Raw genomic sequence first — 27200 nt, 5'->3', positions numbered from 1 at the left:
CAAGACACATTTATCCATAATCCAAGAAGTATACTTCTAAAAACATGAACAGTTTGTCTCGGTCCAAGACACATTTATCCATAATCCAAGAAGCATACTTCTAAAAACGTGAACAGTTCGTCTCGATCCAAGACACATTTATCCGTAATCCAAGAAGTATACTTCTAAAAACATAAACAGTTTGTCTCGGTCCAAGACACATTTATCCATAATCCAAGAAGCATACTTCTAAAAACATGAACAGTTCGTCTCGATCCAAGACACATTTATCTATAATCCAAGAAGTATACTTCTAAAAACATGAACAGTTTGTCTCGGTCCAAGACGCATTTGTTCATAATCCAAGAAGTATACTTCTAAAAACATGAACAATTTGTTTTGAACCAAGACGTTTTTTTCATGATTCAAGAAGTTTTTTATGATTTGGATTAAGAAGTCTTTGTCTCAATCCAAATCAACTTTTTCTTAATCCAAATCCATTTTTTTGCAAGAAGAAAACTTCTATTATTAAGAACTTTTTGTCTTAAAAATAGAAAAAATTTTTTTCAGTGTACAATCAAAGAAAATTTTCCCGTTCTTATTTTATTTTTCCGTTGATTATTTAAAAAGTTATTCGCCATTTCTCCGGCAAAAATATTTTTTTTCTATTCTTTTCGCGACGCGTAATTATTTTTAAGATAAAAGGGGTGGTTTTTTAGCGAAAGTGCCCTAAGACGAAATTAATCTACTATAATCAAAGAAAATTTTCCCGTTCTTATTTTATTTTTCCGTTGATTATTTAAAAAGTTATTCGCGATTTCTCCGGCAAAAATATTTTTTTTCTATTCTTTTCGCGACGCGTAATTATTTTTGAGATAAAAGGGGTGGTTATTTCGCGAAAAAAAAATAGTAATATATAGTAGACAATATGTAGATTATTATTGAAATAAATTAATTTTTATGTCTCACCATATTAACAATAGATATTTACATAAACATAAAAAAGAAAAAAACTCGTTCATTTAAAGAATTTTATTTGTTCATGCAAATATTAATTATTGATTAGGCAATACACAAAAATTTATTTACTTTATAATAATCTACATATTGTTTACTATATATTACTATTTTTTTTATTGTAAATATCCCGCGATTAAATTGTTTGAATAATTTAACAACTTAAAATTATCAAATTTATACACTTTTTTCTAGTTGTTGAATTATTTAAACAATTTAATCGCGGGATATTTACAATAAAAAAAATAGTAATATACAATAGTTGCGTGTGTGTATGTGCGTCGAGTCGGGTACAGTCGGATAGCGTGGGGTCTAAATAACACTATCTCTTTTTTTTATACATCTATCGCTCTCGCGTATGGGAGTTTTGAGTGGGGACACGTGAGGGGTAACGATTTAATAGAAAATCACAAACTTTAAAAATTAATTACGCGTAAACGGTCGGTTAAAACAAAAAAACTTATAGGAACTACCCCCCCTAAAATCTTATTATCTACAACTTTTACTTACAACATTTTACTCTAAGTCTAACGGGAAACGCGTAATTGACTTTTTTATATTTAATTATTTTTTTTTAACCCTTTCCTTTGTCCCTATCAAATTTTAAACCCCACCATTCGATTCGCGAACCCCGATTACATACCCCTATATTTTTTTTTTTCAAAAACTTAACAAGTTGGACAGATTTTGAGCAGACTAAATGCACGACTATAATAGGTTTTGTTACTGTTAGTAAAGTATATTTATAAAGTATACTTATAAATTGTATTACTCCTTATAACAGCATATGTCGAAACATGTTTTTTATCCTTATTTATTATTATTTATTAGTTAAGTAATTATATATATTTCAACGAGATCGAAAGAGATACGAACATTCATCTTCACCTCCTTTCTCAATAGTCTTCTTGGACCATGGTTACAAGGTTGCCTCTCTGAAGTCTGAACCCAAAGAATTGTCCTACCTTGGGACTCACATAAGGCCTTAAAGTCGTCAACTTTGATAGAAAATATAGCAAAAAAGGCTAAGAATAAAAAATTCTGAAAAATTGACAACATAGATAATTATTCCATTTAGAAAATAAGCCAAAAAAACGCAAGTCTACAAAAAATTCAGGTATTTGGAATCAACCTTAAATATATAAATCTTCGATTATTATTATTATTTATTGTTATCAATTATCAATTATTTTGTTTTATTTATTCATTTTAATATTGGACTTTTCTTATCACTTGATTAGCAGTTATTTTTTTTTTAGTGCCAAGTTACTTTTAAATTGTTATTTTCAATGATAAACCTTTGGAAATGAATAAATTACGAAATATTTGGTAGCTCTTGAAGTATTGCTTGTGTATCAAGTGCGGTGAGATCAATAGAATTACGAGTATCAATAATAACCCCGGTAACCATTTCTTCAAAAAATAATGTATGACGTGGTTTTTCAGTGTATCGTTCATATTGATCGAGATTATCTTGTAATTTTAATCCTAACGTATCATAATTTTTTATAATTATATCCATAATTTGCTGTTCAGTCGGTGTTGACAAACTTTCACTAGCCAACCAAGCTGCTATTTTTGGAGGAAAATGATTAACAATATCTCGCATATTTACAAGACTATTCATTAATTTCGAGGCATGTTCTTTATGTTCGTAGGATTCTGCTGTTGAATATCTTAATGCTAGAAAAAAAATAAGTTCGTATAATTAACGATTGTAGAAATTTAACTTTGTTAAAATAATTAATTACTTACCCATGGCATTTAAATTTGTAAAAATAAGTCGCATTCTAATAATTTCATAAAAAAGTTCATCATAACTCGTTGGTTGTGATAAGAACGTATCACCATATGTTATAAATAAATTCAAGATATTAACAACCTGCAAATAACAAATAAAATTATTAAACAAAAAAAACAATCATACCAAAATAAATCAATACTGCTCTAGTGCAAAGATTATGCCATGAACCACAAGAATAAATTTCGTTATAGACGATAGGCCAAGGCCAAAAGACTTGCACAGAACCGTATCGGCTTAATACCTATTATATGGTAGCTTCATACACGTTGTACTTTTCTTATGGTACCTGCTGTTGTAATGACGGATTATAAACAACGTTAAAAATAGTAGGCGAGCTAGATTATTTTTTTTAAATGTATTTTAAATATAAGGAAAAAATCTCTACTGTTTTAAGAATTGTTAAAGGGGTTAAAAAAATTATTAAAAATTAAATTGAATTGTAGAGTAATGCAGTATATGGGTGGGGATGAGATAGTGGCGCTTTACTCTACAATTCAATTCAATTTTTAATAATTTTTTAAACCCCTTTAACAATTCTTAAAATGGTAGGGATTTTTTCCTTATATTTAAAATACATTTAAAAAAAATAATCTAGCTCACCTACTATTTTTAACGTTGTTTATAATCCGTCATTTTTACCTGGCTTACCTGTGGACAGGTGACCATAAGAACGGTAGGGAGTAGGTGCAACGTGTTATGGGTGTATAGAACTACCATAAATTAGGTATTAAGCCGATGCGGCTCTGTGCAAGTCTTTTGGCCTTGGCCCACGGACTATTACTACATAATATGGCATGGTATCAGGGTAGTAATTCTAGCAGCCCCCCCCCCCCGCCACGGAATTCATTAAAATTCAATTAGAGTGAAAAAAACGAGCTATAACACAGAAAAAAATTATAACATCATTAATAGTCTGGTCAAAATCTGTCCAACTTGGGGAAGTTTTAAGTTTTTTAAAACAAAAAATATAGGGGTATGTAATCGGGGCTCGCGAATCGAATGGTGGGGTTTAAAATTTGATAGGGACAAGGGATGGGTTGAAAAAAAATAATTAAATATAAAAAAGTCAATTACGCGTTTCCCGTTAGACTTAGAGTGAAATGTTTTAAGTAAAAGTTGTAGATAATAAGATTTTAGGTGGGGTAGTTCCTATAAGTTTTTTTGTTTTAACCGACCGTTGACGCGTAATTAATTTTTAAAGTTTGTGATTTTCTATTAAATCGTTACCCCTCACGTGTCGCCACTCAAAACTCCCGTACGCGAGAGCGATAGATATATAAAAAAAAGAGATAGTGTTATTTAGACCCGACGCTGCCCGACTGTACCCGACTCGACGCACATACACACACGCAAATATTGTATTTACGCGCACTGTGATAGTATTAGTGATATACACATTTAAATTCGATTTCAGGCAATTTTCTTATTTCTCGCGTTGTCGGCCCGGAATAACAACAAACAGGAATTGTTAATAAAAAAAAAAACTTAACAAATGGCTCCAATATTCAAAAATGCATCAATTTTGAAAACTTTTTTTTCATCGTGTTAATGATTACATGCACTATCGTATGCTAATAAAAATACTATCATTTCTATTTTCTCATGACACGTAATTATTTTGAAGATGAAAGGGGTGGTTTTTTCGCGAAAATGCCCTAACACGAAATTAATCTACTACAATCAAAGAAAATTTTCCCGTTCTTATTTTATTTTTCCGTTGATTATTTAAAAAGTTATTCGCGATTTCTCCGGCAAAAATATTTTTTTTCTATTCTTTTCGCGACGCGTAATTATTTTTAGGGGAAAAGGGGTGGTTTTTTCGCGAAAGTGCCCTGAAGCAAAATTAATCTACTCCATTTAAAGAAAATTTTCCCGTTTTTATTTTATTTTTCCGTTGATTATTTAAAAAGTTATTCGCGATTTCTTCGGCAAAAATATTTTTTTTCTATTCTTTTCGCGACGCGTAATTGATTTTAAGATGAAAGGGGTGGTTTTTTCGCGAAAATGCCCTAAGACGAAATTAATCTACTATTATCGAAGAAAATTTTCCCGTTCTTTTTTTATTTTTCCGTTGATTATTTGAAAAATTATTCGCGATTTTTCCGGCAAAAATATTTTTTTTTCTATATTCTTTTCGCGACGCGTAATTATTTTTGAGATAAAAGGGGTGGTTATTTCGCGAAAAAAAAATTGTAATATATAGTAGACAATATGTAGATTATTATAAAATAAATTAATTTTTATGTCTCACCATATTAACAATAGATATTTACATAAACATAAAAAAGAAAAAAACTCGTTCATTGAAAGAATTTTATTTGTTTATGCAAATATTAATTATTGATTAGGCAATACACAAAAATTTATTTACTTTATAATAATCTACATATTGTTTACTATATATTACTATTTTTTTTATTGTTAATATCCCACGATTAAATTGTTTAAACAATTTAACAACTTAAAATTATCAAATTTATACACTTTTTTCTAGTTGTTGAATTATTTAAACAATTTAATCGCGGGATATTTACAATAAAAAAAATAGTAATATATAGTAAACAATATGTAGATTATTATAAAGTAAATAAATTTTTGTGTCTTGCCTAATAAATAATTTTTATTTGCATAAACAAATAAAATTCTTTAGATAATCGAATTTTTTTCTTTTATTTGTTTATGTAAATATCTATTATTCTATTGTTAATAAGGAAAGACTCCAAAATTTATTCATTTGATAATAATCTACACATTTTCTACTATATCGTATAATTTTTTTATTCGCGAAATAACCACCCCTTTTCTCCTAAAAATAATAACACGTCGCGAAAAGGATAGAAAAAAAAATATTTTTGCCGGAGAAATATCAAATAACTCTTTAAATAATTGACCGAAAAATAAAATAAGTACACGAAAATTTTCTTTGATTTATGTACATTAATTTCGACATATAGCATTTTCGCGAAATAACCACCCCTTTTCCCCTAAAAATAATTACGCGTCACGAAAAGAATAAAAAAAAAAATATTTTTGCTGGAGAAATCGCGAATAACTTTTTAAATAATCAACGGAAAAATAAAATAAGAACGGGAAAATTTTCTTTGATTATAGTAGATTAATTTCGTCTCAGGTCATTTTCGCGAAATAACCACCCCTTTTATCTCAAAAATAATTACGCGTCGCGAAAAGAATATAGAAAAAAAAATATTTTTGCCGGAAAAATCGCGAATAATTTTTCAAATAATCAACGGAAAAATAAAAAAAGAACGGGAAAATTTTCTTCGATAATAGTAGATAAATTTCGTCTTAGGGCACTTTCGCGAAATAACCACCCCTTTTCCCCTAAAAATAATTACGCGTCGCGAAAAGAATAGAAAAAAAATATTTTTGCCGGAGAAATCGCGAATAACTTTTCAAATAATCAACGGAGAAATAAAAAAAAAACGGGAAAATTATCTTTGATTGTAGTAGATTAATTTCGGGTTAGGGCATTTTCGCGAAAAAAACCACCCCTTTCATCTTAAAAATAATTACGTGTCATGAGAAAATAGAAATGATAGTATTTTTATTAGCATACGATAGTGCATGTAACCATTAACACGATGAAAAAAAAATTTTCAAAATTGATGCATTTTTGAATATTGGAGCCATTTGTTAAGTTTTTTTTTTTTATTAACAATTCCTGTTTGTTGTTATTCCGGGCCGACAACGCGAGAAATAAGAAAATTGCCTGAAATCGAATTTAAAAGTGTATATCACTAATACTATCACAGTGCGCGTAAATACAATAGTTGCGTGTGTGTATGTGCGTCGAGTCGGGTACAGTCGGGTAGCGTCGGGTCTAAATAACACTATCTCTTTTTTTTATATATCAATCGCTCTCGCGTATGGGAGTTTTGAGTGGGGACACGTGAGGGGTAACGATTTAATAGAAAATCACAAACTTTAAAAATTAATTACGCGTAAACGGTCGGTTAAAACAAAAAAACTTATAGGAACTACCCCCCTTAAAATCTTATTATCTACAACTTTTACTTGAAACATTTTACTCTAAGTCTAACGGGAAACGCGTAATTGACTATTTTATATTTAATTATTTTTTTTCAAACCTTCCCCCTGTTCCTATCAAATTTTAAACTCCACCATTCGATTCGCGAGCCCCGATTACATACCTCTATATTTTTTGTTTTAAAAAACTTAAAACTTCCCCAAGTTGGACAGATTTTGACCAGACTATAATTCATTTATGAATTAAAGAAATTATTCTTCATCTATAAATTAAATAAATTTTTTATTTTATTATTTATAAACTAAATAATATCAAAACAAAAATTGTTAATTTTTATATACAAAAGTAACTCATTTTTTCCCTTTTTAATAAACAAAATATGTGAAATAAAACTATAAATAAAAAAAATTAGGTGGTTATATCTTACGATAGTTTGTAAATTTTAAAAGAACGAGACTGAGCGCTCGCTTGCGCGGTCGTTTTCATTTAACTTGAATGTCGATGTCATATCCCGAGTGGAAAAATTTTCAGGATTCCCTATTTGAACTGAGAACCTGATAGGAAACGGATCAGGATTCCTTAATCAGGAAACCTGACTCATTTCTGGCTCGAACCTGGTCAGGATACCTGAAGATTTCCTTAGGACAGGTGACCTTATTCAATCCTCTTCAGAAAGGGCAAAAACGTTCTGATAAGAACCCTGATCAGATTCTGACTAGAATAGTATCAGGGTGAATGAATAAAAAAAATCTGATTTTTTCCATTCAGTTTTCCTGTTCAGAAAAGGAACAGGAAACCTGAGCATATCCTGAATAAGGTTTCCTGATCAGGATCTGACTAGAATACTGTCAGGATAAATATATCAAATAAATTGACTTTTTTTACTCAATTTTCCTGTTCAGAAAAGGGACAGGAAACCTTAACGTATTCTGAATAGGGAACCCTGATAAGATTCTGATCAGACTACTATCAGGATAAATATATCAAATAAATTGACTTTTTTCACTCAGTTTTCCTGTTCAGAAAAAGACCAGGAAACCTGAGCATATCCTGAAAAAGGAATCCTGATGAGATTCTGACAAGAATACTATCAGGATAAATATTTTTTGGATTTAATTTTAATTTTAATTCTAAAACAAAATGACAACGGACAATTTAAGGTTGCTTCCCAGAGATTGAATTTCTATTGAATTTTTTTTTTTTTTGGCTTATTTTGTAAATGAAATAATTATCTATCTGGTAAATTTTTTTCAATTTTTTCTTACGTGGATCTTTTGAGATAATTAGTCTCAAAGTTGATAACTTTTTACATGAGTGGGATAGAACCTCACATTTGTTTACATATGTTGTATACTATTAAAAACCTTTCATTTACTACAAAATTTTAGTGATTACAAAGATACATACGATAAAAAATTTTGAATTTTTTCTGACGTGGATTTTAAAAAATAAATAACTTTAAAATATAATAAACTTTGCTAGTTGCGGCACACTAGCACACCTCCATGGTTTTGGCGTACGACGTAAACTTTGTTTGCTAGTGTGTTGCCGCGCACACACATACTACTAAAGAACTTGCTTTTTTAATCAGTGGCGCCACAAAAATTTCAGGACACGGGAATAAAAAATAGCGTTATTAATATACGGGCCCTTCGTGGCATAAATATTGGTTCGGTGATGCGACTGGGAAGCAACCTTAACAAATTGTTATATTTTATTTTTACTTTATTATATTTCAGATCATCGATAGACGGCATGGCCGCGCGTGTTAAGGCTCGTAGTTGTAATCTAAAAGTTCCGAGTTCGCGTCCCGCTAGTGGTTAGGTAATTTAAGTTATGTTAGGTACATACAATCTTATCGTTCATTCTGTTTCATCATTAAGGAGGTCATGCACAAATTCATTGCGGGTGTTGCAGGGCGCTTCTGACGTCACAGACAAAACTGAAATCGGGCTACACTGTAAAAAAATAAAGTAAAAAGCGCCTGCGCCCCGTATACAATATATGGGATTGCGGGTATGTGTGTGTGTTTGAACATGCCATACGTTGCTACATCTAATTTTTGTAGAATTTGTAATTAATTTCTCATTAATTGACCGATCAACATATGAAAATTATTCGCGCAATTAATAAAACTCGGTTTCTAGTGTGTGATTTTTTTCAAGACTTTTTCATCATTTTTTCTATCCGAAAAAACGGTTGAAATCTCCATAAGAGCCAGTGTTAAATATTATTTTCAATAATTAATTACAAAAAATTTAACCGATCAACATAAGAAAATAATTAGACCGTTGTATTCAGAATGAAAAGATCTACTTGTGTACAAAATTTCAGAACATTCTCATTATATTTAAAAAAAAAGAGTAATTTCTGCATAACCTCCTTAACATTGCTATAGTAAATTAGTTAACCGATTTACAAACCATCAAATAATAAAAAACAATTTTTAGGGAATTTCAATTTCCTATAGTTTTCGCTTTTCATCTGGACCTCCCCCCCCCCCCCTCCTCCGAAAATTTCCTAAGTCCCTTAATCTAAATACGATAAATATGAAAAATATCATTAAATATAAAGGAAAATATAGAAAAATCACTGAATATAAAAAAAAAAAAGATAAATATGGGAAAATATCAGTGAATATGAAGGAAAAATTACTGAATATAGAAAAAAAAACGATAAATATTGGAAAATATCGGTTAATATCAAGAAAAAATTGCTAAATATAAAGAAAAATCCGATAATTATGGAAAAATATCAAGGAAATATCAGTAAATATCAAGAAAAACTTACTGAATGTGAAGAAAAATACGATAAATATGGAAAATATCAGTAAATATAAAGGAAAATGTAGAAAAAAACGATAAATATGGGAAAATATCAGTAAATATAAAGAAAAAATCGCTGAATATAAAGAAAAATCCGATAATTATGGAAAAATATCAGGAAAATATCAATAGAAAAACTTACTGAATGTAAAGAAAAATACGATCAATATGGATTATATCAGTAAATATGGAAGAAATTTCACTGAATATGAAGAAAAATACGATACATATGGGAAAATATCAGTAAATATAAAAGAAAATGTAGAAAAAAATAGGAAAATATCAAAGGAAAATCAGTGAATATAAAGACAATTACGACAAATATAGGAACATATTAAGTTCTCCCCCTCAACAATAGTAGATCCCTCGAAAAGTCCCTTTATTAATCTAAACACGATGAAATGGGAAAATATCGGATCGGGATAACATCAGTAAACATAAAGCAAAATATAGAAAAATATAGCAAAATATCATGGAAAAATCACTGAATATAAGAAAAAATATGATCAATATGGAAAAATATGAAAGAAAACCACTGAACTATGAAAAAAAATATGATTTCAATTATGTTACCACCTCCTAATATGTGAATGGAAATCTAAGAAAAATTATCAAATAAATCACAAACAAAAATCAAAATGAGAGGACAAATTTAAAAAAAAACAGAAAAAAATAATATAATATATGTGACCTAAGATATAATAATGTGGAGAATAATCAGAATCCATTTCAGTCAAATTAAAAACATCATATAATAACCAAAAATTGATGACATAAAAATAAAAACAAAAACAATGCAACAACTTCACATCATCAATAGAAAAAAAAAAAAACATCTATCATTTTTAATCAATTTGAAAACAGATACAAGGGAATTTTCGTGGTGAAAATAATTTGACGAATTATGTCATAATATGGCATAATATGACAAAATATGCCATATTTCGACAAAAATTCATTTGCCAGAAAATGGCATATTCTGGCATACAAAAATCATGTCAGAATATGTCAGAATATGGCATATTCTGACATCTCCGACAAAACTCATTTGCCAGAAAATGACATATTCTGGCATCCAAAAATCATGTAAGAATATGTCAGAATATGTCAGAATATGGCATATTCTGACGAACTTCATTTGCTAGAAAATGGCATATTCTGACATCTAAAAATTTTGTAATGGCGAAATCATTTTAATAATAACTTTTTTAGTAAATAATGTTTTCTTCTCGGCCACGTCGTTGTTTTAAGTATGTGACTTTGTTATCAAATTATTACGCAAGAAATTTTTTGAGAGATACCATTTTTTTTACATTTCTTCTTGTACATTGCTTTTTAAAGTTTCTCGCATGTGGTCATCTCACAACTAGTTCTTATATATACGATATGGATCCATCATATTGATATCCAAAAAATATGACGATATAATAATACAAAAATTTAAATAATCAATATTTCCCGTAATCGTTTGAAAGAAGTAAAAATGAATAATACGTAAATAGTTATGTTTAATGAATATCAGAAATTCGCCAGATGCCATAAAATGCCATAAAAAGTTGCGGCGGATTATGCCATATTATGACATAATGTGCCATAAATTGCTATAAAAAGTTGGCGGATTATGTCATATTATGGCATAATATGCCATAAAAAATTGGCAGATTATGACATAATATGCCATAGAATACCATAAAAAGTTAGTAAATTATGTCATATTATGACATAAAATGTTATAAATTGACGTTAAAAAATGGCGGATTATTTGGTAATGTCATAATATGACATAATATGGCATAATCCCCCCAAAAAAATCTTGTCAGAATTTGTCGGAAGTCCAAATAACCTTAGAAATTCCGGCATTTTCCGACAAATTCTGAAAAGTAATAATGACAGGAGATGTCAGATTATGTCATATTATGCCATAATATGGCATAATATGCCATAATTTTCCTGTCATTTTATGGCATATTATGCCATAATCTGTCATTTTATGGCATATTATGCCATAATCTGTCATATTATTTTCACCAGGGTTTCGTAATCTTAAGCCAATAAAATCGAAATGGGTAAAAGAAGACAAGAAGGGAACAATCCAAAAATGAAGAAAAAAAAAATAAAACTGAGTGATAAAAACACAACAAAAAATACATTGATGAAAAAGAAAATTACAAAAATAAAAAATTTAAAATTAAACACAATATGGTAAGTCAAAAATTAGAAATGAATATAATTTACATAAGAAATTAAATTAAAAATTCAATACAGTTATACAATCCGGGCACGAATTATACATAAAAGTGAAATAAAGGAATGGAAAAACGAACGAGAAACTGGTAAAAAATTTACGATGGAAATATGTAATAAAAGTGACAAAATAAGATGTATTTTTTTCGGAGAAGCTGCGAATAAATATCATGGATTGATTGAGCTACCGTTATCAATAAAATGTATAAAACAAAAAGGAAAATTATCAACATATGATAAATTATTAAACATTCAAGTTGAACAAAATATATACGATCACTGGAAGATTAGTGAAAAAAGTTAATGAACAATACCCGTCAATAAATAATAAAGAAATAATGATACCAGTAGAGGCTAATATAAAATTCAAAGACGATGAGAAAAATGAAAATATACCAAAGTAAAATAAAATTTGAATAAAGAAAATTTAATAAACCAAGTAAAGATACTAAATTTACTAAAGAAAATATGGAAAAAGCAAACAAAATGGATGAATAATTTTTAGTAAAGTGATTGCTACTAATCATATAATCAATTTATGCGTCTTTCTAGTATAATTAATTTTAGTGTTTGATATTAATTTCTGTAAAAATGTTCAAATTTTCCAATTAGATATGTAATAGGCGGTTTTTATACTCTTTGAATTTTATTTAATATTCAAACTTTTGCCACCAAATTACTTTAATTTTTTGTTTTATTTAAATACTTTAAATAAAATAGAACACCAATTTTAATTTAATATTATACAAACTATTTATTTTAATATTTAAATTATATGATGAATTATGCATTATTAAACAATATATTTTTCAAGATTTGTGTTGTGGCAAAGCCACGTCACCAAAAAAGATTTTACAAGTTTTTATTTTGCGGACGCACTCGATGGTGGCCGGACTTGAAGTGATTTTTATATTTTATTTTATTCTACACACTAATTTATGAGACACCACCACATTGCCGACATCACACGATAGGTAAATGTGGTGAGAGCGTCAGAAAATGCGCCGGTGCATTGAAATATGCACGAGAACATTCTATCTCGTTACAGATAATAAAAAATTTTAGATAAAGCTTTTATAAATATAAATAATAAATTTCGACTACTGGGGTCCTTTAATTTTATCTGGGACCAGTATCCGGACACTAATAACAACGAGTAAAACTGACAACATTACCAAACATAACCTAAATTTGTTTGACGTTGATATATTTTTTATATAATAGACAAAGCCATGTATGTATTAACTAAATAAATAAATAAATAAAATAAATAAATAATGATATATAATTTTTTTATATAGATTTCACATACGCGTATACTGTTTGTATTTATATGAATATACAAAGACACGAACATACGCGTTCGCAAGAGGGGGCTGACGATCACGCATTCATAGCCCTAACGGCAGCTCGCAAATTGTAGTTAAATTAATAACTCAGTAAATAATTAATAAAAATATCTGAAAATTTGTAAAAAACTTCTTGATATACTGCTCAACAATATTGCCACTGACAAGTTACTCAATTTTTAAATTTCTCCGACTCTTTTTTCATTCAAAGTTAGACAAATTGAATTTTTCCTCGACATTAAATAATCATATAATAAAAATTAAACAATATAAATAAATGAATTTTTTTGACTATACTGTTGCAAGCGGTAACTTATAATGAAGCTACAGTCAAAATTTCAAGTCAATTTATTACTTTTTGAAGAAGTTGTCTCGAGTTATATGATTAAAAAGAAGTATTTTTTTCAGAAAAAAAAATTTCGTTTTTATTTTTTATCCCGTAAACTAATTATATAAAAATATTTATTTGGAGAAAAACATGTATTTTTTAATTTTATCGATGACTGTATTTTTTTTTTTTTTGATTTTTCAATTTTATTTTTACTTATTTTCCACCCACAGCAACATAGCATTTTCTTGTCTTCGAGCGCTCGACGTGTTATTGCATCCGGACCCTCAATTTGGAACAAAAAAAGCTTGGCATTCACATGATAGTTTTTTTTTAAAAAACGAATAATCAAGGGTTGAGTGCCCGAAGGGTGCGATCTACACGTCATTTTTTGATTTTCCTTTAACATCACATGTTGATCAACATTACAATAATTAAAATTATCTATTGAAAAAGAACTTTATAGATATTAATGGTTTAAGTGAAAGATAAAAATTGATATCAATTAATAAAAAAATAACGAGCTTCCAAAAGATAACCAAAAAATTACATAAAATGTATCAGTATTTCAAGAATCTACTGTAAAAATTTCAAAGCATTCTAATATTTAGTGACTGGCCGAGGTAATCCCTTAAATAAAAGCAACCGCGCAAGCGGGCGCTCAGTCTCGTAAATAAAAAAAAAAAAATGAAATTATTAATATTTCTAAAATTTATATTCCAAAAATCCATCATTTTTTGAAATATCACTAAAATTATTTTTGATTGACCCATTGCACACGCTCTTTTTTATGAGTAAAAAATAATAAAAATAATTTCAAACGGAACTGTAATTATTTTGTGTTCATATTTCTCCTTAGTTCACTAAAAACAATTATTTAATTACTAAAAATAATAAAAAAACAAAAAGTGACAGCATAAAAAAAAAAATGGCTAAATCAGATTTAGAAGCTCTAAAAAAAGAGTTTGACGAGAAAATATTAGTGTTTATAGAATCTTTAAGAAGAAATTTATAAGAATCACGGAAAATAGCAAGGGAAGCAACAATTAAATTGATCAGAGAAATTAATCGCTCTACAAGTACACTGAGAGAAATTTTAACTAAGAATTACAAAAGAAAAAGAAAAAATTCTAGTAATTATCTAGTGATGAAAGATCTTGCAAGCATTTCTATAGCGTGGAGACGCCGCTTAAAGAAGTAAAGCGAAATGCGCAGAGCGATGAGCCTCCGCAGGGATGGGCATATTGTGAGTTTTTGAGTTGATTACAATTATCTATGGATAAAACGTTTAAAACGTTCAAAACAGGATAAAACCGATAAAACCCACGTAATCTCTCAGTAACTCAAATTTTAACCATATACTTTTTTTTAGCTACATCTTTTCCTTAGCTACTGCTTGTTCTTAGTCATTTATTTATTTAACAAATAAAATACATGTTATTCGTTTTAAAAAAATAGAAATGTCCAAGGAAAAGCAGAAGCTAAGGAAATAATGTGGCCAGAAAAATTATGTTTTAAGCAACATCAATTCCTTAGCTACATCCTTCTCTTAGCTACATTTTTTCCTTAGCTACTGCTTATGCTAAATATGTCACATCAATTCCTGAGATCTTTTTCGGCACCCGTATTCAGAGGATGTTCTCATTAGGGCTTTTTTTTCCGATGGTGGCGCTTGTGAAGCTTTTCCATGTAAAATCTATATAAAAAGTTCACAAGCGCCGCCATCGGAAAAAAAAAGCCCTAATGAGAATACCTGCATTTCGAGGAGTTATAGGGTTTTTTCCGATGGCGGCGCTTGTGAACTTTTTATATAGATTTTACATGGAAAAGCTTCACAAGCGCCACCATCGGAAAAAAAACGCTCTAATGAGAACATCCTCTGAATACGGGTGCTGAATACGGGTGCTGAATACGGGTGCGGGATTGTAATTCATTTTGGTTCCTTTTGATGATAGTTCCAAGTTTTACCACTAGAGGAAGATGTTTTATACAAATGGATAAAACTAAGGATGTTTTAAACTATGTTTTATACATGCCCATCCTTGAGCCTATGTTGCCACATGAAATTTTATCGATGTTTTCAATTAGTTACTCGTTAATTGACCGGAAAGCATAATACAAATTTTCGCGCGATGTATAAAGCTCGATTTCTAGTATAAGTTTCTAGTAGTTTTTTCAAGACCTTTTCGAAATAAGACCAAAATGATGGTTGCCAAAACTACTTTTTCAGGGCTGTTAGAAAAGTATAGAAAATAAGACTTTTGGATGTTACTTGGAAAAGGTACGGAATTTCAAGACTTTTTCGGTACTTTTCAATGTCCACAACGTATCCAGACCAAAGTTAAATGTCTTGACAAAAAAAATACCGTGTTCTGAATATCAGGACTTTTTCTAGACATTGAGTCTTTCGCCAGGCAAGTTATGTGCAACTTCGATGATTATATGAAAGTACTCCAATATGGAGACTAATGTCAATTTAGCAAATAGGTTTCCCAGGGGTGCTATTCTTGGTCCCGTGTTGCGGGTTGACAGGGTCCTGCAATACGATTGCTGACAAGAATAAAGTCGCGATAGTAGGCGCTTGTTGCTTTCATGTAAATTCTACCTTATTTTTGCATTTGCATACGACTATGGCAGCTTCACATGAAAGCGACAACAAGCGCCTTCATATTTTTCTATCGCGACAAACATTTCTTGTCGGCGAATCGTTATTGCGGGACCCGCAATAAAGCGGTGTTTCCACGCTATAGAAATGCTTGCAAGATCCTGCAGCAAGATCTATCATCACTAGATAATTACTAGAATTTTGGTGGAAATTAGCCGTGCAAGACTATCACAGCCAATGAACATGTTCCATTTTTTCGTGCAAGAACTTGTATGAGATTTCTATAGCGTGGAGACACCGCTTAACTCCCGCAATAACGATTCGCCGACAAGAAATGTTTGTCGCGATAGAAAAATATGAAGGCGCTTGTTGTTGCTTACATGGGAAGCTGCCATAGTCGTATGCAAATGCAAAAATAAGGTAGAATTTACATGAAAGCAACAACAAGCACCTTCATATTTTTCTATCGCGACAAACATATCTTGTCGGCGAATCGTTATTGCGGGACCCGCAATAACTCCCGCAATACGGGACCAAGAATAGCACTCCAGATAAGGCCAAACTATTTTCTGGGAAATCATGACGTGACATATATCATTGATTGAATTATGTCGTTACATAAATCATTATTAAATGAATAAAAATACAATTATTTAAATAATATAGTTAAAGCTTAATTTTTATGTCATATGATACCCATATATTTAATACTACTATATTGCGCATCGTCTATGTTTTCCCATAAGTGGGCTGTTCGGATTCATTACGGTGCAGACAATCTCTCTGTCGCAGTCATACTCCTCGACAAAAATTTTTTGCGCATATCCGAATAATCTGTTCAGCAGTCCAATTCACAGGGCAAATTTTTTACAATTTAGGGCTTTTTTTTGCCGGTAATGGCGCTTGTCAAATTTTTTTTATATAGATTTCACATACAAAAGCTCTACAAGCGCCACCAGTAGAGGAAAAAAGCTCTAAATTGTAATGCCCAGCACTCATAGGATACTCATAGGGTTTTCTGATATTTGGCGGCGCTTGTGAACTTTTTATATAGATTTTACATGGAAAAGCTTCACAAGCGCCACTATCGGAAAAAAAACGCCCTAATGAGAACATCCTCTGCACCCGTATTCACAGGGCAAATTTTATACAATTTAGAGCTTTTTTTTGCCACTGATGGCGCTTATAAATTTTTTTTTATATAGATTTTACATATAAAAGCTCCACGAGCGTCACCGGTGGATGAAAAAAGCCCTAAATTGTAATGCCCTGTGAATACGGGTGCTGAATACGGGTGCTGTGAATTGGACTGCAGTTCACACGTATACACAATGAATTTGTGTTCGTCGCCGATTGTCTGCACCGTAATGAATCCGCAGTCTAATTCACAGGGCAAATTTTTTACAATTTAGAGCTTTTTTTTGCCGGTGATGGCGCTTGTAAAATTTTTTTTATATAGATTTTACATACAAAAGCACCACAAGCGCTCCAGTGGAGGAAAAAAGCCCTAAATTGTATTGCCCTGTGAATTGGACTGCCGAACGAAATCATACCCTATGCGCAATATAGTAGTATTAAATATATGATGATACCAAGGTACGTTATATTTTGCCATAATATGACATAATTAAGCTGAGGAAATTCTGTGAGAATTTGACTGAAGACCAAATTACCGACAAATTCACGGAAACAAAAACCTCAGAAGATGTTATTTTTACCAGGGTGGTAACGATTTTACCATTTAAAAATTAAAATTAGTTTCAATATTAAGTATCCACGTCGATTAGTTTAGCAGATATTTTTTTTTTGTAGGCTAATCTTATACTATAATATGCAGTGACACTGTGGTTTCACTTTTCGTAAAAAAATAAAAATAACAAACCTGTATTGCCAATGGAAAAATATTCATTTTCTTAATTAAATGTGCTTCATGTGTTGTTAAAAATTTAAGTAAATTAAATAATGCAGTCCAAAGATCTTTCCAATGATAACCTAGTCTTACACCACATCTTCTTTGGTAACAAAGTAATCTTTGTAATACACCAATGCACTGATGATACAATTCCAATGGAAATTTTTTCATCATATGTGATGTTATAAATTCAACCAATAAATCCAATAATGTTGCTGCGAGTGGTTGCGTTGGAGCAATTTTATCATTAATTTTTCTATGATGCATTTGTACACGATGTAACTGTACTCTAAAGGCTAAATTAGCATCATGCATTAAACTATTTGCATATTGATCCTCAGCAATACAGCTTAATATTAGAAAACATAATTTAACATTATTTAATATTGCTTCTGTTCTGATAACTTGCATAACAATGGAACAATATTGTAAAAATGTTGCAAGTAAATTGAATGGCTGTGTTACATTGTCAACTGTTTGCGAACCAGGTGGTACTGTATTTGATCCAAGTGTATTATTTGGTGAAGGCGGTGCACTTGTATCACTCTGTGTAAATGCTAATGTTGTTACGAAATTTCTGTTTAAATGAGTTGCTTCGTAGAGTGCAAGTAGCAATGGATTATTTGCACGTACTTGTTGATTATTAGCTTCTTCATCGCCTACAAATATACTACCAACTATATTTGTGAATGATGATAGCCATGATGCTTGTACATCTGTTTTTTGTTGTACAAAATTACGACAAAAATCGCCCAATGAGCTCGATATAACTTGTCCATAACCGTTCAGTGCAAGTTCATCATCAAGAATTGATATTTTGACAATATATGGATTAGCACTTTCATATTTTCTGTAATTGATTAAAAGTGTCAATAATAATACTGCATCATGACCGTGCCGATTTCTGGCTATAGTACCTCTGAGAAACTAAAAATTTATTTATTTAAACATTTAAAACCTGTCTATCAACACAATTTAGATATCTGTTCAAAAATTAAATTTTTAAGTATAGCACTCACTTGAATCAATGATTCGAAAACTCCATCAATCATAACATATTCGAGTAAATTATTTTGACTTATATTATCTGTACCACTGACTATAATAAGTATCAACTTTAAACAGAGAGATTTAAGATTATCTGGATATTCACCGGTTAAAAAATTATTGCAATGTCTCATTAAATGTCTCATACGTTTTTCAGCTGTATCATAACCAAAAAGTACATCAACCAAATTGAATTCAATATCATCTTGTTTTATTTTTTTATACATTGATTGTATAACGGATGATAATGTTTGCAATGCATAAACGACACGAAATGGATGCTCATCAACGAGAGTATCAACGCAATGAGCCACTAATGAATTTATATTATTTTTGCTGATGATTAATTGGTCATTTGTCATACGCAATATTTCACTTTCGATGTGAGGTACCTGAAAATTGGTAAACGATATTATTGGAAAAATTTGAACAAGCATGACTTAGTTTTCATTTTAAAATTAATTATGATTAATATTTCACACAAAACAAAGCCGAAGTATTATGATTAAATAGTCTTTGCGGAAAGAAAAAATATTTGTCATGTTCAGAGAAATAACAATAATAATAATAAAATAAAGAACACTGAATTTAATTTGCTACAAAAATTTTAATTCAATTACCAAGGGCTTCATGAGAAACAATTCATTCCAAAAATTTGGATGTGCTAATGTCAAGTCCTCGCCTTTGAAGAAACTTTCATAAATTGGTACTAATTTACCCTTGTGCTGACGTTTAGAGCCAGAGCCAGATCTTTTCCTCATTGCCATTGTCAAACAAGTAATGATGATTCTTGATACCAAATTTTCATCTAAACGAAGAAAATTTGAAAACAGAATATTTAAAACAACATAAGGACACTTTTCACAATGCACTTCGGAAAATGCTCGGCAATGATCATGAATAAATCATAGATTGATGTACATAGCTAAGGACAATATAAAGTGATATAAAGTGAAAATTTTTGAAAAAATTACACAACTTTGGAAACAGAAATTTCTCGCATTTTTTTTTAAATTATTAAGTATTTTAAAAATGTTTAATAATTTTGTTTTTTGATAACTATCAATTATTTCCAAAACCTTCAAGAATCCTATTCCTCTGAAATTATTGAACAAACGATCAAACAGTGGAAAGTGGAAACAGAACATGAATGAAGGCCGTATTGGGCATGTAAGATACTGTATCTTACATCATCGGTTTTATACAACAGCACCCGTATTCAGAGGATCCCAGATAACCACATACCAGTAATCTACTGGTAGATACCGGTAATTTTCATTGGAAATCTACCAGTAAGACCTACCAGTAATCTACTGGTAGATAACTGGTAGGAACTACCGGTAATTCCTACAAGTAACCTACCAGTAGATTACTGGTAGTTCTTACTGGTAGATTACTGGTAGGACCTACTGGTAGATCTTACCAGTAATCTACCGGTAGATTACTGGTAGGACCTACTGGTATCTCCTACCAGTAATCTACCGGTAGATTACTGGTAGAAGATACCGGAAAGACTTACCAGTAATCTACCGGTAGTTTACTGGTAGTTTCTGCCAGTCAATTTATTCGCAGTTTGAAAACTAAAGATTTAGCTATTAATTGTATCAATATCAATATATGCTCGGTGACACAAAATAAATTCAAAGCATGATGATTGAACGTGAAATAAATGTAGAAACATATATAGTTTTGTGATGAATATATAATTTTATAAATAAATTTTTTGAATAAAATTTACATGAATAAATATATTGTATATTTTGATGAAAATTTTATAACATGGATTAAATATAATATAATTAATAGAACAGAAAAATTAATAATTTTTTGTAATATTTTTTTTTTTTTTAAATGTTGATCTATGCTGCTCCGGTTGTTTTAGGTTTTTAACCCTACGATTTTTGGTATTTTTGAAAGCACATTGAATGAATTTGTTGAAATCTTAATCTGTAGGCTGACGTTGTCTAAAAATACGTGAAACAGCTTGTGAAAAACCAAAGAAGGGTGCTCAAATATTATTTTCTTTATTATTAATACATATGTAATATTTTTTTTTATAACAAAAACTTCCAAGGAAATTTTATTATTTATTATTTTGGTATTATTTTTAAATTGCATGTGTTTTATTTATTAATAATAAATTCCATGTGTTTTATTCACAGATAAATGGATTACTAAGGAGAAGATGTAGCTAAGAAATTAATGTTGCTTAAAACATAATTTTTCTGGCCATTATTATTCCTTAGCTACTGCTATTCCTGGAAATTTTGTTATAAAAAAAAATATTACATGTATTTTATTTATTAAATGAATAAATAAATACCAAGGACGAGCAGTAGCTAAGTAAAAGATGAGGCTCAGGAATTAAAGTTGCCAAAAAAATTATGTGGTAAGCAACATCAATTCCTTAGCTACATTATTTCTTCAGTTTACTTACTTTTGCAGCATTTGTAAAATCCCCCCTGGAGTAGGACAACCCTGTCGGCGTACAGTTTATTGTATTTCCAGATAAGATTTGGGGTGACGTTTTCCTTATCATCGAAACATTTTTTCCAGAATTGCGCAATTGTCTTCTGGACAGCTGCTGAACCCTCCCATCGAAGCAAGATACTTTGTCTAACAAAGAAAAAATTCAGTTATCAACGAATAAAAAATATTGGATGCATTGCTGATAATTAATAGTATATTGTGATACTAGGGGGTAAAGTAGGGTTTGATAAAATTCTGCTTAACCCCCTAATCTCACATATATTTTTCCTCACGTGGGCATTTTTTTTCTACTTTTTTAAACGCATTTGTTGTGGTAAAGTGAATTATTATCTCACTTTTCGCTGTACACGTCTTTTTCACTTTAACCGAAACTTCCGGTAAAATGATTTTTACGGTAAAATGAAAGTTACGCTTCCGGTAAAATGAAAGTTACGCACGATAAAGTAAAAAAGACGTGTGGAGCGGAGAGTGGGATAATAGTTCACTTTACCACCGCAAACGCATGGAAAAACGTAGTCAAGAAGACTAGAAATACAGGAGGACGAACTTGCCTCAAAAAACCGTTCCGCTATGTGGTCGCCGCATAATTGAGGGGCGCTAGTAGTACCCGGGTAACGTGCGCGACTTGTATCGCTTTTTTTTTACAATGCGCACAATACAAACATACTCTGACAAACATCATGTGTATATGCTCTATTAGTGTTTGTCAGAGTATGTTTGTATTGTGCGCATTGTAAAAAAAAAAGCGATACAAGTCGCATTACTGGTACTAACTTCCCTCAATAACCGGATGGTTTATATACAGGCGAGATAGGGAGTAAGTCCTCCTGTATTTCTAGTCTTCTTGAACGTAGTAAAAAAAATGCCTCAGAGAGGAAAAAATTTTTTTCGCTTGGCAGTTTCACCTTGAAATACGGACATAAAGCTAGAAGCAGAAACAACGACAAAATAACGAAATTCTCTATGTAATCCCCCAGATTTCCGGTAAATATACCTGTCATCAATCAATTGGTAATCAAAAAAAAAAAAAAATTCATGAGTGAAACTGCAAACCGGAAAAAACATTTTGACAAAAGAATGCAGCCAGTTATTTGACACGATGTTGAATTGTTTACTCTGCAGTTTTTTTTAATACTATTTCTAAAAAATTCATGAAAACATAATAAAATAAAAAAATAACCAATTTTTTTTTTGTAATTCTATCACTATTTTCAAAATGATTGAAATCTTCAATATTAACAAATGGCATCCTGTCGGGCAACTCTGGAGAGACTTGATCAATATCTTGATGATTTTGAATCGCGGTTTGCACAACCTTGGTCAAATTACTAAAAGAAAGAAGACCAATATTCATTTTATTTCAGTTGGATTTTAATAAATAAAAAAATAAATAAATAAATAAATAAATAAATAGCAGATGTTCGCATCTAATTAACCTGGCCTATACCATATTCTAAATCTCTAAAAAATTAACTATTGACTCAAAGAAAAATTTACTATAACATGATATATTGTAAAGTTACCTGATTGATGCTATGGATCTTTGTTCCATGTCATGAAGCTCATTTAGTATCTGCTGTGCTACATTCACCCTTCAGAATAGAAAATGAAAAAAAAAGTTGATTCAATTACGGATTTAGGGCGGATTTTTTTATTTAATCAAGTTGGTTGGACTACAAAAACAATATGTATCTAAGGGAAAATAATTCGCCAGTAATTTCATTATTATTAAATTCAATAAACAAGGATAATATGTAGCCAAGGTACAATATAGCTAAGGAATAGTAATTCCGCTTTTTTATCAAATTAAATAAAACAATCATCGATAATAAAAAGTGGTTCGTGGGTAATTTTTTTTTTATTAAATTGAAACATCAAGAATAATATGGAGCTAAGGAAAAATATAGCTAAGGAATAGTGAGTCATCAGGAACTTTTTTTTATTAAATGAAAACAACAATAATAATATATAGCTAAGTGAAAATTTTTTAGCTAATTAATATTCATTTATTGACGAGGTAGAAATGTAATATTTTTTTTGTTATTAACCCTATAAATTACAGAAATACAATGTATAATAATCCCTGATAGCCAAAGGTGTAGGCACTATTGTACACGCCAGTGCATGCACTGAATGTAGCCATCGTGCACACACCGTGTATGTAGTCAGTATTGCTGATTTTGTGTCACGTCTATGAATTCTCTATCTGACTGCACGCTGCGTCCACGGCGTGTACACGAAGTGCAGGCATTTAAAATACACATCAATGAGCATCGTGTATTCACCGTGCATTCATTGCGAGTATTTTTTTAATAACTTTTAAAATAGATTTAAAAATATACATATATATATTGCCACATTAATTCCTTAGCTACTGCTTTTCCTTGGACATTTGTATTTTTAAAAATCAAATTTACATGTATTTTATTTATAAAATAAATAAAAAATGTCCAAGGAAAAGCAGTAGCTAAGGAAAAGATGTAGCTAAGGAATTAATGTGACTAAGGAATTATTTCCTTGAAACATAATTTTTTGGCAACATTAATTCCTTAGCTACATCTTTTCCTTAGCTACTGCTTTTTCTTGGACATTTGTATTTTAAAAAAATAAATTTACATGTATTTTATTTATAAAATAAATAAAAAATGTCCAAGGAAAAGCAGTAGCTAAGGAATTAATGTGACTAAGGAATTATTTCCTTAAAACATAATTTTTTGGCAACATTAATTCCTAAGCTACATCTTTTCCTTAGCTACTGCTTTTTCTCGGACATTTGTATTTTTAAAAAATAAATTTACATGTATTTTATTTATAAAATAAATAAAAAATGTCCAAGGAAAAGCAGTAGCTAAGGAAAAGATGTAGCTAAGGAATTAATGTTGCCAAAAAATTATGTTTCAAGGAAATAATTCCTTAGTCACATTAATTCCTTAGCTACATCTTTTCCTTGGACATTTTTATTTCTTTTATAAATAAAATACATGTAAATTTATTTTTCAACAACAAAAATCCCAAGGATAAGCAGAAGCTAAGAAAATGATGTAGCTAAGGAATTGCCAAATAAATTAATTCGTAGACTAGATTATTTTTACAGCATTATTTTCTAGTTCAAAAGAAAATTATTTGGTCAAATGGCTGTAAAAATAATCTAGAGTGGCAATTAATTCATTTGGCAACATTTTTTTCTCAGAACCATTTGCCGATAGCTTTTTTATTAATTCATTATGGTAAATGTATTTCAGGAAAGAATGTTTCCAAATAAATTAATTCGTAGCTTAGATTACTTTCACAAACATTTGATCTATTAATTTTTTTATAAACTAGAACATAATGCTGTAAAAATTATGTAGTCTACGAATTAATTTAAATGCTATCGGCAAATAATAAAATCTAAAAAAAATTTTTTTATAAATTTACATTATTTCCATAGTTATTTGCCACTATAGAATAATAAAATAATTTTGGTGAATCGGTCAGGAATTAATCAAACCAAACATTTTCCAATGTTTTATCTAAATTTTTACTTTGTGAAGGAAGTACACGGTCAAGGCACTACGTGATCCACTAATGCAGCTCGTATGGCTTGCATGGTGTCTGCTCCATCTGCCGTACATTTTACGAATACACTTTGCATACATTATGAAGGCACGATAGTGCATGCACGGCGTGACCTCAACGTGAACGCAAAGTGTACGCCGCTGGCTATCGGGGATTAAAGAATTTCCGTGAGATTGTGAGGGACGTAGGTGAGTTCGGAGGTAGGTGAATTCAGTTCCGTGGTACCCCATAGTGCCCCGTGGCAGCTTATTGCGGATTATGGCCATCATGACCGTCCGTAGTAATTTTTTGACTCGTTTCGTCTAGTTTTGCAAAATTCAAAATAGAGGACTTCGTTTTTCGTAAAATTTAATTCATTTTCTGGGTCCATTATTTTGCACTTGGCAAAACTAGCCGAAACTAGTCGAAAAATAAAAATGACAACGGACGGAAACCAGTATGGACGATAAGTCACGTCCCTCGCCACGGGGGCCACGGGACTGAATTCGAATATTCCCATTGTGAGGTAGATAGAATGAAATTTAAATTGAATAAATTATAGATTAATGAATGGATTCAATGATATGACTTACGGGATGGGTTCAGGAGATGGACGCTGTGCATTACCATTATCATTTGCAATAATTGAATTATTTTCTTCTTCCAACGTTTCATATTCGTAATAATAATCATCATCATCATCATTATGGTGATTTATCATTGTCTTCTCTGGTAATAAGGTCGAAGTGACTGTAAAAAATTATAAGTATATTAATATAACTTCAAGGCCATTTTGCGAGGCATAAAAAAAGAAGCCATTTTTAAGAGGCCAAAAAAAATAAGGCCATTTTTTCCATGTACGAGGTTCAGATCGTCTTTTTTCTAAACTATATTTTACCATGTCGCCATGGTATTTACGGCAAGCTGAAATAACAGACGAACTTCTCGGCTCTGGTTATATTATACTGTATATTCATAATTTTAGTTATCAAAAGATGTGGAATACCGTGGTGGCACCAGTACTCGGACACCCCCTAGTAGTCGGACACTTGGCTGTTATTCAGTAATTATGCCGATAGTTTTTATTTTAAAATTCAAACCATTTTTTAAAATATTTCTACGTCTCATATTCTTTGATTTAAACAGACGGTTTTTTTTTAATAAATAATAGAAATATTTTTTTATAAATATTAAAGGTAGAATAAAAATATGTGACACTTAATGGGCTTCAGAGAGCATTGTGAGTAGTCGTCGTCGAGTGATTGCTACTAATTAAAGTATCAGTTTATGCGTCTATCAAATATAATTAATTTTAGTGTTTGATATCAATTTCCGTAAAATTTTCATTGAATTTATAATTTATACGAGTTTTTTTTTTTTTTAAATGAAAGCTATTATTATAAAGAATTTAAAAATAATAATAATGTTTTTTTTTTTTTTTTAAATATATTTTTTATAGTTCAAATAGTTTAAATTACGTCTCTACCGTCCGAGTACTGGTTCCACCAGGGTATTCTTAAGAAAACTAAAATTTTTACTTAATTGTTAATTTATTTTACTTACTTGATGTGTTTGGTGTGTTTGATGTCTCGGATAGTGGTGATGATAAGCTCGAAAGTTGCGATTGCAGATCTGCAGTCGCAACTTCTGATGATTGGATGTTATGTGGGAATGAAATCCGGCGTTTATCTTTTAAGGTTTTCGGGATTACAAGCCCACGACCTCTACCACGACCACCCGGTGGACTGAAGAACACTCCTGTATTTTGGTTCATCTTTTTTCAGAATAAAAACAATGAATTCACAACCATTTGAGTAATACTAATATATTGCCAACAAAATTCGTTTTTTTAAACTAAGCTTGAGGTGATATTGTCATCACCTTTGCCTAGTTTAAAAAGAACGTCTCTTGCTAGCAATATAATAGTATTACAATATTGAATCAACGACTGTCCCTATTCTAAACAACATCAACTTTAATCCTAAATGTCTCAGAATATCTACACAATAAATAATTCCAGAAAAACAACGATGTGAATAATTATTCAATTTAAA

General features: G+C 30.4%; 3 protein-coding genes across 5 annotated transcripts in view; 1 reads left to right on the top strand and 2 right to left on the bottom strand.

Moving 5' to 3' along the window:
* LOC122848042 (hydroxymethylglutaryl-CoA lyase, mitochondrial) overlaps positions 1-27200 on the top strand; it is a 61164-nt gene that overhangs the window by 13937 nt on the left and 20027 nt on the right. The window contains exon 1 of one of the 2 annotated variants that reach the window (XR_006373435.1): positions 1236-2113. The exons of the other annotated variant lie outside the window; for it this stretch is intronic. The gene's annotated coding sequence lies outside the window, so the exon portion shown is untranslated. Of the gene's footprint in view, positions 1-1235; positions 2114-27200 lie in introns of those variants that run through there. 2 annotated transcript variants of the gene reach the window in all.
* Positions 1790-20269, bottom strand: LOC122848041 (armadillo-like helical domain-containing protein 3). 2 transcript variants are annotated; one of them, XM_044145812.1, is made up of 6 exons: positions 20099-20269; positions 19740-19927; positions 19092-19511; positions 18043-18999; positions 2752-2878; positions 1790-2679 (listed from the first exon to the last, which is right to left on the bottom strand). In XM_044145812.1, the coding sequence occupies exons 1-6, from the start codon at positions 20265-20267 to the stop codon at positions 2312-2314; spliced, it is 2229 nt and encodes a 742-aa protein (XP_044001747.1). In that variant the 5' UTR covers positions 20268-20269; the 3' UTR covers positions 1790-2311. The 2 variants fall into 2 exon arrangements, with proteins under 2 accessions (XP_044001747.1, XP_044001748.1); XM_044145813.1 differs by having other exon boundaries at positions 20199-20253.
* Positions 21655-27197, bottom strand: LOC122850501. Its single transcript, XM_044149638.1, has 5 exons — positions 26710-27197; positions 25740-25896; positions 23133-23201; positions 22790-22937; positions 21655-21735 (listed from the first exon to the last, which is right to left on the bottom strand). Exons 1-5 carry the CDS (start codon positions 26918-26920, stop codon positions 21655-21657), a joined length of 666 nt encoding a protein of 221 aa, XP_044005573.1. The 5' UTR covers positions 26921-27197.

Source organism: Aphidius gifuensis, linkage group LG2 (genome assembly GCF_014905175.1).
Source record: "Aphidius gifuensis isolate YNYX2018 linkage group LG2, ASM1490517v1, whole genome shotgun sequence".
NCBI classification, from domain to species: Eukaryota; Metazoa; Arthropoda; class Insecta; order Hymenoptera; family Braconidae; genus Aphidius; species Aphidius gifuensis.
This window is presented reverse-complemented; position numbering and strand designations above follow the sequence as displayed.